This window comes from Zosterops lateralis (genome assembly GCF_965231275.1).
Source record: "Zosterops lateralis genome assembly, chromosome: 22".
Lineage (NCBI taxonomy): Eukaryota > Metazoa > Chordata > Aves > Passeriformes > Zosteropidae > Zosterops > Zosterops lateralis.
In genome coordinates this window covers 6,451,651-6,465,036 of record NC_139782.1, presented here as the reverse complement: position 1 = coordinate 6,465,036, position 13,386 = coordinate 6,451,651, and the positions used below count along the sequence as shown (strand labels likewise).

Genomic DNA, 13,386 nt, shown 5'->3' with positions numbered 1-13,386 from the left:
CAAATCCGGCTTGAAACTGGTTTCACTCTGCTCCCCAAAATCTGCCTTAAAATTGGTTTTAAGGGTGCTCAGAACCCCCAAAATTGGGTTTGAAACTGGTTTTAAGGGCGCTCAACACCCCAAAATTTGGCCACTAAATCCGGTTTGAAACTGGTTTCAATCTGCTTCCCTAAATCCGGCTTAAAATTGGTTTAAAAGGTGCTCAGGGCCCCCAAAATTGGGTTTAGAGCTGGTTTTAAAGGTGCTGGAAGGTGCAGAAATCCTGACGCTCCTGTCCCAGGGCTGGGTCCTCACCCCGCCCGCGGTGACCCCGGAGTTTGGGATCTGGGGGGACATCGGGGGACCTGAGAACAAAAATAATCCTTTAGATCCCATCAAATAATCCCTCAGATCACAAAAATAAATTCCTCAGGTCCCTAAAAATAAATCATTGACACCCTCGACAATAACTCCTCAGATCCTAAAAAACAAATCCCTCACGCCCCAAAAAAACAAATCTCTCAGATCCCAAAAACAAATCCCTCAGATCCCGAAAAATAATCCTTCAGATCCCAAAACATAATCCTTCAGACCCCAAATCCCTCAGACCCCAAACACCAAATCCCTCAGATCCCAAATCCCAAACCCCAAATCCGTTAAAACCTCAAACCCCAAATCCGTCAGATCCCAAACCCCAAATCCCTCAGACCTCAAACCCCTCAGACCCCAAACCCCTCACACCCCAAATCCCAAACCCCAAATCCCAAATCACTCACACCCCAAATCCCTCAGATCCCAAACCCCTCACACCCCAAATCCCAAATCCCAACCCCCAAATTCCCCAAACCCCAAATCCCTCAGATCCCAAACCCCAATTCCCAAATCTCCCAAACCCCAAATCCCAAACCCCAAAACCCTCACACCCCAAACCCCAAATCCCCCAAACCCCAAATCCCTCACACCCCAATCCCCAAAACCCCAAAACCCCAAATCCCAAACCCCAAATCCCCAAACTCCAAATCCCTCAGATCCCAAACCCCAAATCCCAAATCTCCCAAACCCCAAATCCCAAACCCCAAAACCCTTAAAACCCCAAACCCCTCAGATCCCAAACCCCAAACCCCTCAGATCCCAAACTCCAAATCCCTCAGATCCCAAACCCCAAACCCCTCACACCCCAAATCCTTCACACCCCAAACCCCAAATCCCTCACACCCCAAAACCCCAAACCCCAGAACCCCAAACTCCAAATCCCTCAGATCCCAAACCCCAATTCCCAAACCCCCAAATCCCCCAAACCCCAAATCCCTCAGGTCCCAAACCCCAAAACCCTTAAAACCCCAAACCCCAAAACCCTTAAAACCCCAAACCCCAAATCCCTCACACCCCAAATCCCTCAGATCTCAACCCCCAAATCCCTCAAACCCCAAACCCCAAATCCCTCAGATCCCAAACCCCAAATCCCCCAAACCCCAAATCCCTCAGACCCCAAATCCTTCAGACCCCAAATCCCTCATATCCCAAACCCCAAACCCCTCAGATCCCAAACCCCTCAGATCTCAAACCCCAAATCGCCCACACTCCAAATCCCTCCGATCCCAAATTCCTCACACCCCAAACCCCTCAAACCACAAACCGCAAATCCCTCAGATCCCAAACCCCAAACCCTTCACACCCCAAATCCCAAAGCCTCACACCCCAAACCCCAAACCCCTCAGACCCCAAACCCCAAATCCCAAATCCCTCAGACCCCAAACCCCAAATCCCTCAGATCTCAAACCCCAAATCCCTCACACCCCAAACCCCAAACCCCTCAGACCCCAAACCCCAAACCCCAAATCCCAAGTCCCTCAGACCCCAAACTCCTCACACCCCAAACCCCAAATCCCTCACACCCCAAATCTCCCAAAATCTCCCAAATCTCTCACACCCCAAACCCCAAATCCCTCAGATCTCAAACCCCAAATCCCTCAGATCCCAAATCCCAAACCCCAAATCCGTTAAAACCTCAAACCCCAAATCCGTCAGATCCCAAACCCCAAATCCCTCAGACCTCAAATCCCTCACACCCCAAACCCCTCACACCCCAAATCCCAAACCCCAAATCCCAAATCACTCACACCCCAAATCCCTCAGATCCCAAATCCCTCAGACCCCAAATCCCAAACCCCAAATCCCAAACCCCAAATCCCAAATCACTCACACCCCAAATCCCTCAGATCGCTCAGATCCCAAACCTCAAACCCCAAATCCCTCAGTTCCCAAACCCCAAATCCCTCAAATCCCAACCCCCAAATCCCTCAAACCCCAAATCCCCCAAACTCCAAAACCCCAAACCCCAAATCCTCCAAACCCCAAATCCCTCAAACCCCAAACCCCAAATCCCTCAGATCCCAAATCCCTCACACTCCAAACCCCAAATCCCTCAAACCCCAAATCCCCCAGACCCCAAATCCCAAATCCCTCAAACCCCAAACCCCAAATCCCTCAAACCCCAAATCCCCCAAACTCCAAAACCCCAAACCCCAAATCCTCCAAACCCCAAATCCCTCAAACCCCAAACCCCAAATCCCTCAGATCCCAAATCCCTCACACTCCAAACCCCAAATCCCTCAAACCCCAAATCCCCCAGACCCCAAATCCCAAATCCCTCAAACCCCAAACCCCAAATCCCTCAAACCCCAAACCCTTCACATCCCAAACCCCAAATCCCAAATCCCTCAAACCCCAAATCCCAAATCCCTCAAACCCCAAACCCCAAAACCCCAAATCCCCCAAACCCCTCACACCCCAAACCCCAAATCCCTCATTTCCCAACCTGAGCTGGTGACTCCATGAAGAGGAAGGAGCAGGTGAAGTTTTCCCAAAGTTTTTGGGGATTTTTTAGGATTTTTTTTGGGATTTTTCCTCCTTTTTCCAGCCTCTCTTTTCCCCCAGGGACCAGCAGCGAATCCCGGCGCTGTCAGGGGAAGGTTTCACATCCCGATCCTTCTTTTGGGGCAAAATTCCAGCCAAAATTCCCGATAAAACTCCCGACAGAAAAATTCCAGACGGAAAAATTCCCCTTGGAATAATTCCCGATAAAATTCCCGGCGGAATTCCCGATAAAATTCCCGATTTTCCCGAGGCTGCGGCTCCTCCCGGCTCCTCCTTTCCCCGAGGAGTTTCCATCAACTCCAAGGGGAAAAAAAATAAAAGGAGAGGAAAAAAAATCCAGGGAAAAAAAAAAAAAAAGGAGGAGGAGCCGGTAATGAACTGTCAGAGCTCCTCGGCTGCAATTCCAGGGAAATTCCCTCCTCACATTCCCAGGAAATCAACACAATCCCAGAGAATTCCCTCCTCGAATTCCCATTAAATTCCCTCCTCACATTCCCATTAAATTCCCTCCTCGCATTCCCAGGAAATCAACACAATCCCAGAGAATTCCCTCCTCATAATCCCAGGGAATTCCCTCCTCACAATCCCAGGAAATTAATTCCAGTGAATTCCCATTAAATTAACACAATCCCATTAAATTCCCTCCTCACATTCCCATTAAATTAATTCCCTCCTCACATTCCCAGGAAATTCATTCCCTCCTTGAATTCCCATTAAATTCCCTCCTCGAATTCCCATTAAATCAACACAATCCCAGTGAATTCCCTCCTCAAATTCCCTCCTCGAATTCCCATTAAATTAACTCATTCCCAGTGAATTTCCTCTTCATAATCCCATTAAATTCCCTCCTCACATTCCCATTAAATCAACACATTCCCATTAAATTAACACAATCCCAGTAAATTCCTTCCTCTCATTCCCATTAATTCCCTCCTCACAATCCCAGGAAATTCCCTCCTCACATTCCCATTAAATTAATTCCCTGCTCACATTCCCATTAAATTAACACAATCCCAGTGAATTCCTTCCTCCCATTCCCATTAATTCCCTCCTCATAATCCCATAAATTCCCTCCTCAAATTCCCATTAAATTAACACATTCTCATTAAATTCCCTCCTGACATTCCCATTAATTCCCTCCTCACATTCCCGGTTTTTTGGGAATTCTGAGCTCTTGGCAGCGCTGGAAATCCGCGGTTTGGGGAGATCCATCCCCAGTTTGGACAGGGCAGAATTCCCAGTTTGGACGTGGCAGAATTCCCAGTTTGGATGGAGCAGAATTCCCAGTTTATTCCCATTTTATTTCCCAGTTTGGGATGTTCCATTCCCAGTTTGGACAGGGCAGAATTCCCAGTTTATTCCCCAGTTTGGGATGTTCCATTCCCAGTTTGGACAGGGCAGAATTCCCGGTTTGGATGGAGCAGAATTCCCAGTTTATTTCCCAATTTATTTCCCAGTTTGGGATGTTCCAGTCCCAGTTTGGACGGGGCAGAATTCCCAATTTATTTCCCAGTTTGGGGCGTTCCATTCCCAGTTTGGAAAGGGCAGAATTCCCAATTTATTTCCCAGTTTGGGACATTCCATTCCCAGTTTGGATGGGGCAAAATTCCCAGTTTAATTCCCAATTTATTTCCCAGTTTGGACGGGGCAGAATTCCCGATTTATTTCCCAGTTTGGGACATTCCATTCCCAGTTTGGACAAGGCAGAATTCCCAGTTTATTCCCAGTTTGGACACGGCAAAATTCCCAGTTTGGATGGAGCAGAATTCCCAGTTTATTCCCATTTTATTTCCCAGTTTGGGATGTTCCATTCCCAGTTTGGACAGGGCAGAATTCCCAATTTATTTCCCAGTTTGGATGTTCCATTCCCAGTTCGGACAGGACACCCCAAATCCCTGCCAGTCCTGCCCCAAATATTCCCATTTTTCCCCAAAAATTCCAAGAGAAAAACCCAGGAAAGGTTGAAAATCCCGGGATTTGAAGCTTTTAATGCATCCAGTGACCAAAAAAAGCCTCAAAAAACCAAAATTCTCTTTATTTTCCCCAATTCCTTTCCCACAAATTCTGCAATCCCGGGGAATCTTTGGGTTTTTCAGGGAGTGGAGCAGGAGGGAGGGAAATTTTGGGGATCAGGAGGGAAAATTTATGGAGCAGAAGAAAAATTTTATGGATCAGGAAGAAAATTTTGGGGAATGGGAGGAAAATTTTATGGATTGGGAGGAAAATTTTGGGGAATGGGAGGAAAATTTTATGGATTGGGAGGAAAATTTTGGGGAATGGGAGGAAAAATTGTGGATCAGGAGGAAAATTTTATCGATCAGGAGGGAAATTTTGGGAATCAGGGGAATATTTAGGGGAGCAGAAGGAAAATTTTATGGATTGGGAGGAAAATTTTATGGATCAGGAGGGAAATTTTATGGATCAGGAGGGAAATTTTGGGGATCAGGAAGAAAATTTTGGGGATCAGGGGAAAATTTGGGGATCAGGAGGGAAATTTTGGGGAATGGGAGGAAAATTTTATGGATTGGGAGGAAATTTTGGGGATCAGGGGGGAAAACTGTGGATCAGGAGGAAAAATTTGGGGCATGAAGGAAAATTTTATGGATCAGGAGGGAAAATTTGGGGATCAAGATGAAAAATTTGGGGATCAGGATGAAAAATTGTGGGATCAGGAGGGAAATTTTATGGAGCAAAAGGAAATTTTGGGGATCAGGAGGAAAAATTTTATTGATCAGGAAGGAAATTCTGGGGAGCAGAAGGAAAACTTCATGGATTGGGAAGAAAATTTTGAGGACCAGGAGAAAAAAATTTTGGGGAGTGGGAGGAGGAAATTTTATGGACCAAGAAAAAAAAAAACTCTGAAAAAATCGAGACACAAAACAACCCTAAACCCAAAAAAACCCAATAAAAAAATCAGATTTTTTTCCTTTTTTTCCCCCAAACCCACAAAATTTCTTCCAGCAAAACCCCCCAAAACCCCCCAAAAAAATCCCCAAAACCCCCCCCCCAAAAAAAAAACCTCAAAAAAAATCCCCAAAAAATCCTCAAAAAACCCCAAAAAACCCCCAAAAAATCCCAAAAAACCCCAAAAAAACCCCCAAAAAACCCCAAAAAATTCAGGAAAAAATGGAAATAAATCCCCTTTTTGTGGCATCCCAAGAGTTAAGAGCGGCTGTTCCTCCCCCGGGCTCACATTCCTGGGGCTGGACGCGCCTCCCGGGATTTGTTCCCGATATTTTTCAATATTTAACTTTCCCCGGCGCCTTCCCACACTTTGGGGCTCCAGGAATTCGTCGGGAAATTTTCCCGATGACAATTTAATGGGATCATCCGTCACGGCCCCGCCGCCTCCCACTGCAATAGCCGGCCAAAAAAATAAAATTAAATAAAATAAAAATAATTAAAAAAATTATATATATAATGGGAGAAAGGCGGCGGCGCGGCTGGGATTGGGAATTGGCAAATAAAGGGGGAAAAATAGGGGGAAAAAATAGGGGAAAGGAAGATCAGGATGGGGTTTGGAATTGTCAAATCCTGGGGAAAAAAATAGGGGAAAAAACAGGGAAAAAAACAGGGAAAAAAACAGGGGAAAGGAAGATCCAGGATGGGGTTTGGAATTGTCAAATATGGGGGGGAAATAGGGGAAAAAACAGGGGAAAAAACAGGGAAAAAAAACAGGGGAAAGGAAGATCCTGGATGGGGTTTGGGATTGTCAAATCCTGGGGAAAAAAACAGGGAAAAAACAGAGGAAAAAACAGGGAAAGAAGATCCAGGATGGGGTTTGGAATTGTCAAATATGGGGGGGAAATAGGGGAAAAAATAGGGGGAAAAACAGGGGAAAAAACAGGGGAAAGGAAGATCTGGGATGGGGTTTGGAATTGTCAAATCCAGGGGAAAAAACCAGGCTGGGCCTTCCCAAAATTCCAGCTGGGATTTGGATCAGGAATTCCAAAATTGAGCCTGGAGTTGGATTTTCCCAAAATTCCAGCTGGGATTTGGCTCCAGGAAATTTGGGATTTGCTGGGATTTTGGGGATCCCACAATCCTTGGGCTCATTCCCAGCTCAGGAATATCCCAAAATTCCCAAAAAATCGTTCCCAGGGTGGAATTTTTTGGCATTTCCTGGAATTTTTTGGGATTTTCTGGAATTTTTGGGCTCATTCCCAGCTCAGGAATATCCCAAAATTCCCCCCAAAAATGTTCCCAGGATGGAATTTTTGGGAATTTGGGATCTCTTGGACTCATTCTCAGCTCAGGAATATCCCAAAATTTTTTAAAAATTGCCCCCAGGGTGGAATTTTGGGGATTTTTTGGGATTTTTTGGGATTTTTGGCTCATTCCCAGCTCAAGAACATTCGAGAATTCCCAAAAAACACTCCCAGGGTGGAATTTCTGGGATTTCCTGGAAATTTTGGGATTTTCTGGAGATTTTTGGCTCATTCCCAGCTCAGGAATATTCCAAAATTCCCTAAAAATCGTTCCCAGGGTGGAATTTTTGGGATTATCTGGAATTTGGGGATTTTTTTGGGGGGATTTTGGGCTCATTCCCAGCTCAGGAATTTCCCAGAATTCCCCAAAAAACCGCTGCCAATGTGGAATTTTTGGGATCTTATTTTAAATTTTCTAGAATTTTGTGGGATTTTCTGGGATTTTGGGGGATTTTTTGGAATTTTGGCTCATTCCAAGCTCAGGAATAACCCAGAATTCCCCAAAAGATGGTCCCAGAGTGGGAATTGTTGGGATTTTCTGGAATTTCTGGGATTTCCTGGAATTTCCTGGAAAATCTAGGAATTTTTTTGAATTTTTGGGCTCATTCCCAACTCAGAAATATTCCATAATTTCCAAAAAAATCGCTCCAAGGGTGGAATTTTTGGGATTTTGAGCTCATTCCCAGCTCAGGATTCCCAGAATTCCCGAATTCCCGACGCGGCAGCGCCGCCTGGTGGCCGATCCCATAAAAAACCCAACAAAATTTCCCCCCCCAAAAAAACGGGAAAAAATTCCCAATTTTTTCTCGTGGTGGTTTGGAGAAGAATTTCCAGGAATTTGGGAATTTTTTGGAATTAATTCCCATTTTTTTGGTGGTTTTTTTTCCACTGGAAATGGGATTTTCTTGCTTTAAAAATCCGATTTTTTTCTATTAAAAAGGCACCACCTCATTAATTAATCTCCCTGATAAATTAATCATTAATTACCACTAATTAATAATCAAAATCAATAATTATTCATAATTATGAGGAGGAATGAGCTGGTTTTTCCCACTGGAAATGGGATTTTCTTGCTTTAAAAATCCATTTTTTTTCATGAAAAAGGTGTCACCTCGTTCATTGATCTCCCTTATTAATTAATAATTAATTACCACTAATTATTAATCAAAATTAATAATTATGACCAGGAATGTGATTTTTTTTCACTGGAAATGGGATTTTCCTGCTTTAAAAATGAATTTTTTTCCCCATTAAAAAGGTGTCACCTCGTTAATTGATCTCCCTTATTAATTAATCATTAATTACCACTAATTATTAATCAAAATTAATAATTCTGATGAAAAATAATCCCGAATTTCCCTCCAGGAGCACAAGAATTAAAGGAATAATTGGAATTATTTTAAAAAAAGGCCCAAAAAATCAGGAAAAAAAAAGTGGGTTTTTTAATCAAAAAGGCAAAAAAAAAAATCAGGAAAAAAAATCAATTTTTTAAATCAAAAAAGCCAAAAAAAATCACAAAAAAATGAGATTTTAAAAATCTTTTATTTATTTTCCCCATTCCATTTCCTCCCAAGGAATTTTTTCCTCCCCTCCCCTAAAAAAAAAAAAACTCCAGAAATTTGATTTTTTTCAGAGATTTTTATTGGGATTAAACCTCGTCACGACGCGCCGACGATCCTTGGGAAAACTCCAGGAGAAAAAAGAAAAATTTCCCTCCCAAAAATTCAATTTTTTTATTTAAAAAATGAAGATTTCTGTGGAAAAAAAACCTAAATAATTTTCCAGAAAAAAAATATAAATAAAATAAATCCAGAAATTCGTAGAATTGCAGTTTGGAAAGTCAAGGATTTATTTATTTTGAGAATTTCATCTTGAGGGAAAACTTGAAATTTAATTTTTCTTCTATTTTTTTAATTTTTTAAAAATTTTTTTCGATTTTTTTTTTCATTCTTTTTTTGATTAACAACAACAAAAAAAATTCTGATTTTTTTATATTTTTTTCTGGTTTTTTGGGGGATTTTTTGGGGTTTTTTTTTGTTTTGGGGAAGAGAAAAAAATCAAAATTTTCCTGAATTCCCAAGAAAACAAAAATCAATTCTCCAAAAAATCCAACTCTAAAACCCCGACCTGGGAAGGCAAAAAAACCCTCAAATTTTCCACCCCCAAAAAAGTCCCATTAATCCTGAATTAAAAACTCAACGGAGTCAAAATTTGGATTTTATTGGGTTTTTTTTCTGAAAATTTTCCAATTTTTAAAGCAAAGATGGAGAATTCCACAAACCAAAATGGGTCATCAACAAAACTTGGACTTTTCAACACCAAAAATCCAAAAAAAACCAAAAAACCCAGGAAGGGCAAAAAAAAAAAAAAATCCAATTTCATGAATTAAAAACTCAGTGGAGTCAAAATTTTGGATTTTTTTTTTTCTGAAAATGCTGAAAATTTTCCAAATTTCAATCCAGAGATGGAGGAGAATCCACAAACCAAAAGTGGGTCACCGACAATATTTGGAGTTCTCAACCCAAAATCACAAAAACGACCCAGGAAGGGCAAAAACCCCCCAAATTTCTTCAATTAAAAACTCAACAGAGTCAAAAATTTGCTGAAGAATTTTTGGTTTTCACACCAGTGATGGAGGAGAACTCTACAACCCAATGCGTCTCACCAACAAATTTTGAATTTCTCAACCCCAAACCCCCACCAAGACCTGGAATGGCCAAAACCCCAAATTTCTTCAATTAAAAACTCAACAGAGTCAAAATCTGGTGAAGAATTTCCAATTTTCAATCCAACGATGGAGAAGAACTCTACAACCCAACGTCAACTCTTCGTCTTCTCAACCCAACACCCCAACACAACCCATGAAAAGCCAAAAAAACCCCCGAATTTCCCAATTAAAAACTTAACAGAGTTAAAATTTACTGAAGAATTTTCCATTTTCAATCCAACGATGGAGGAGAACTCCACAACCCAACGCATCCCACCAACAAAATTTGAACTTCTCAACCCCAAACCCCACCACAACCCAGAAAAGGCCAAAAACCCAAATTTCTTCAATTAAAAACTCAACAGAGTCAAAATCTGGTGAAGAATTTCCAATTTTCAATCCACAGGTGGAGGAGAATTCAACAACCCAACGCGTCCCACCAACAAAACTTGGTTGTGTCAACCCAAAACCCCAAAAACATCCCAGGAAAGGCCAAAGGCCCAAATTTCTTCAATTAAAAACTCAACAGAGTCAAAAATTTGCTGAAGAATTTTTGGTTTTCACACCAGTGATGGAGGAGAACTCCACAACCCAACAATGTTTGGAGTTCCCAACCCAAAACCCCACCACAACCCAGGAAAGGCCAAAACCCCAAATTTCTTTAATTAAAAACTCAACGAGAGTCAAAATCTGGTGAAGAATTTCCAATTTTCAATCCAGAGATGGAGAAGAACTCTACAACCCAAAACGGCTTCCCAACAATGCTCGGACTTCTCAACCCAAAATCCCAAAAACAACCCAGAAAGGCCAAAAAACCCCCAAATTTCCCCCTGCAACCCCCAAACCCCCAGTAAAATTTGGTCTTTGTCGGGGTTGTGCCCTCACTCCGGGCTGGGCTGTGCCCTCACTCCTGGGCTATGCTCCTCAGCACAGACTTCACTGGTTCCCAATTAAAAAATCAACGGAGTCAAAATTCACTGAAGAATTTTCAATTTTCAAACCACACCTGGAGAACTTCACAAACCAAAGTGGGTCACCCAACCCCACCATGACCTAGGATGGCCAAAACACCAAATTTCTTTAATTAAAAACTCAACAGAGTCAAAATCTGGTGAAGAATTTCCAATTTTCAATCCAACGACGGAGGAGAACGCTACAACCCAACGTCAACTCTTCGTCTTCTCAACCCAACACCCCAACACAACCCAGGATGGCAAAACTCCCAAATTTTCCACCCAAAAAGTGCCCCACTCAGCCTGAATTAAAAACTTTAAAGAGTCAAGATTTACTGAAGAATTTTCCATTTTCAAACCAACGATGGAGGAGAACTCTACAACCCAACGTCGACTCTTTGTCTTCTCAACCCAAAATCCCAAAAACAACCCATGAAAAGCCAAAAAACCCCCCGAATTTCCCAATTAAAAACTTAACAGAGTCAAAATCTGGTGAAGAATTTCCAATTTTCAATCCAACGATGGAGGAGAACTCCACAACCCAACGCGTCCCACCAACAAAACTTTGTTGTGTCAACCCAAAACCCCAAAAACATCCCAGGAAAGGCCAAAAGCCCAAATTTCTTCAATTAAAAACTCAACAGAGTCAAAAATTTGCTGAAGAATTTTTGGTTTTCACACCAGTGATGGAGGAGAACTCCACAACCCAACAATGTTTGGAGTTCCCAACCCAAAACCCCAACACAACCCAGGAAAGGCCAAAACCCCAAATTTCTTTAATTAAAAACTCAACGAGAGTCAAAATCTGGTGAAGAATTTCCAATTTTCAATCCAGAGATGGAGAAGAACTCTACAACCCAACGTCTCTGACCAACAAAACTTCGTCATCTCAACCCCAAACTCCCACCAAGACCCAGAAAAACCCAAAAAAACCCCAAATTTCCCCCTGCGACCCCCAAACCCCCAGTAAAATTTGGTCTTTGTCGGGTTGTGCCCTCACTCCTGGGCTATGCTCCTCAGCACGTATTTCACTGTGTAGGCGAAGGCGGCGAAGCCCACGATGACAAACAAGTTCGCCAGGGCTCCCCCCAAGAGTCCGTGGTTCCTGTGGGGCGGCTGCAGCACCCCGGGGTGCCCCCCCAGCCCCACTGGGGGCCCCGGCAGCAGGGGGTGCCCGTGGTGGTGCCCCAGATGGGCCTCCCCGTCCGGCACCACGTCGGGGAGGGGCAGGGAGGGAGGTCTGGAGCTCAGCTCCTCCTGCGCTTTCTGCTTTTGTTTGATTTCCTGCAGGGGGAAAAAAAAAAAAGGAAATTCAGTGGGATTTGGGGTTTTTGTTTGAGTTCCTGGAAAGGGGAGAGAAAATTGGGGTGATTTGGGGGCTTTTGTTTGTTTCCTGCAGAGGGAAAGTGGAAATTGTGGTGATTTGGGGGCTTTTGTTTGAGTTCTTACAAAGGAAAAGTGGAATTTGGAGGGTTTTTGTTTGAGCTCCTGCAGAGGGAAAGAGAAAATGGAAGTTGGGGAGGGGCAGGGAGGGAGGTCTGGAGCTCAGCTCCTCCTGCGCTTTCTGCTTTTGTTTGATTTCCTGCAGGGGGAAAAAAAAAAAGGAAATTCAGTGGGGAAGTGGAAATTGGGGTGATTTGGGGTTTTTGTTTGAGTTCCTGGAGGGGGAAGAGAAAATTCCACGGGATTTGTGGTGATTTGGGGGCTTTTGTTTGATTTCCTGGGAAATAGGAGAGAAAATTCAGTGGGAAAGTAGAATTTGTGGTAATTTGGGAGCTTTTGATTAATTTTCTGCAGAGGGAAGGGAAAATTCCATGGGATTTGGGGTGATTTGGGTGTTTCTATTTGAGTTCTTGCACAAGGAAAGAGAAAATGGAAGTTGGGGAGCGGCAGGGAGGGAGGTCTGGAGCTCAGCTCCTCCTGCGCTTTCTGCTTTGGTTTGATTTCCTGCAGGGGGAAAAAGAGAAAATTGGGGTGATTTGGGGGGTTTTTGTTTGATTTCCTGGAGAGGGAAAGAAAACTGGGGTGGTTTGGGGTTTTTGTTTGAGTTCCTATAGGAGGAAGAGAAAATTCCATGGGATTTGTAGTGATAAGAAATAAGGGAAATTAGAGAGGAAATTCAGTGGGATTTGGGGTTTTTGCTTGAGTTCCTGGGAAGGGAAAGTGGAAATTCATGTGATTTCTGTGTTTTTGTTTGAGTTCCTGCACAGGGAAAGAGAAAATGGAATAGGAAAGTGGAAGTTGGGGAGGGGCAGGGAGGGAGGTCTGGAGCTCAGCTCATCCTGCGCTTTCTGCTTTGGTTTGATTTCCTGGGGGAAAAAAAAGGAAATTCAGTGGGGAAAAGGAAATTGGGGTGATTTGGAGGCTTTTGTTTGAGATCCTATAGGGGGAAGAGAAAATTCCATGGGATTTGTAGTGATTTGGGGGCTTTTGATTGATTTCCTGGGGAAGATGAGAGGAAATTGGGGTGATTTGGGGTTTTCTATTTGAGTTCCTGGAGAGGGAAAGGGCAAATTGGGGTGATTTGGGTGTTTTTATTTGAGTTCTTGCACAGGAAAGAGAAAATGGAATAGGAAAGTGGAAATTGGGGAGGGGCAGGGAGGGAGGTCTGGAGCTCAGCTCATCCTGGGCTTTCTGCTTTTGTTTGATTTCCTGCAGGAGG

The 13,386-nt window shown here is 43.3% G+C and overlaps 1 protein-coding gene across 3 annotated transcripts in view; it reads right to left on the bottom strand.

Annotated features, from left to right (window-relative positions):
- Window positions 1-10,578: 10,578 nt before the first annotated feature.
- UBE2J2 (ubiquitin conjugating enzyme E2 J2) overlaps window positions 10,579-13,386 on the bottom strand; it is a 13,915-nt gene continuing 11,107 nt past the window's right edge. For 2 of the 3 annotated variants that reach the window (XM_083877108.1, XM_083877110.1), the window contains one exon: window positions 11,529-12,008. In XM_083877108.1, the coding sequence (XP_083733234.1) occupies window positions 11,721-12,008 (288 nt within the window). In that variant the 3' untranslated portion in view covers window positions 11,529-11,720. Of the gene's footprint in view, window positions 10,703-11,528; window positions 12,009-13,386 lie in introns of those variants that run through there. The other variant, XM_083877109.1, reaches the window with a different exon arrangement.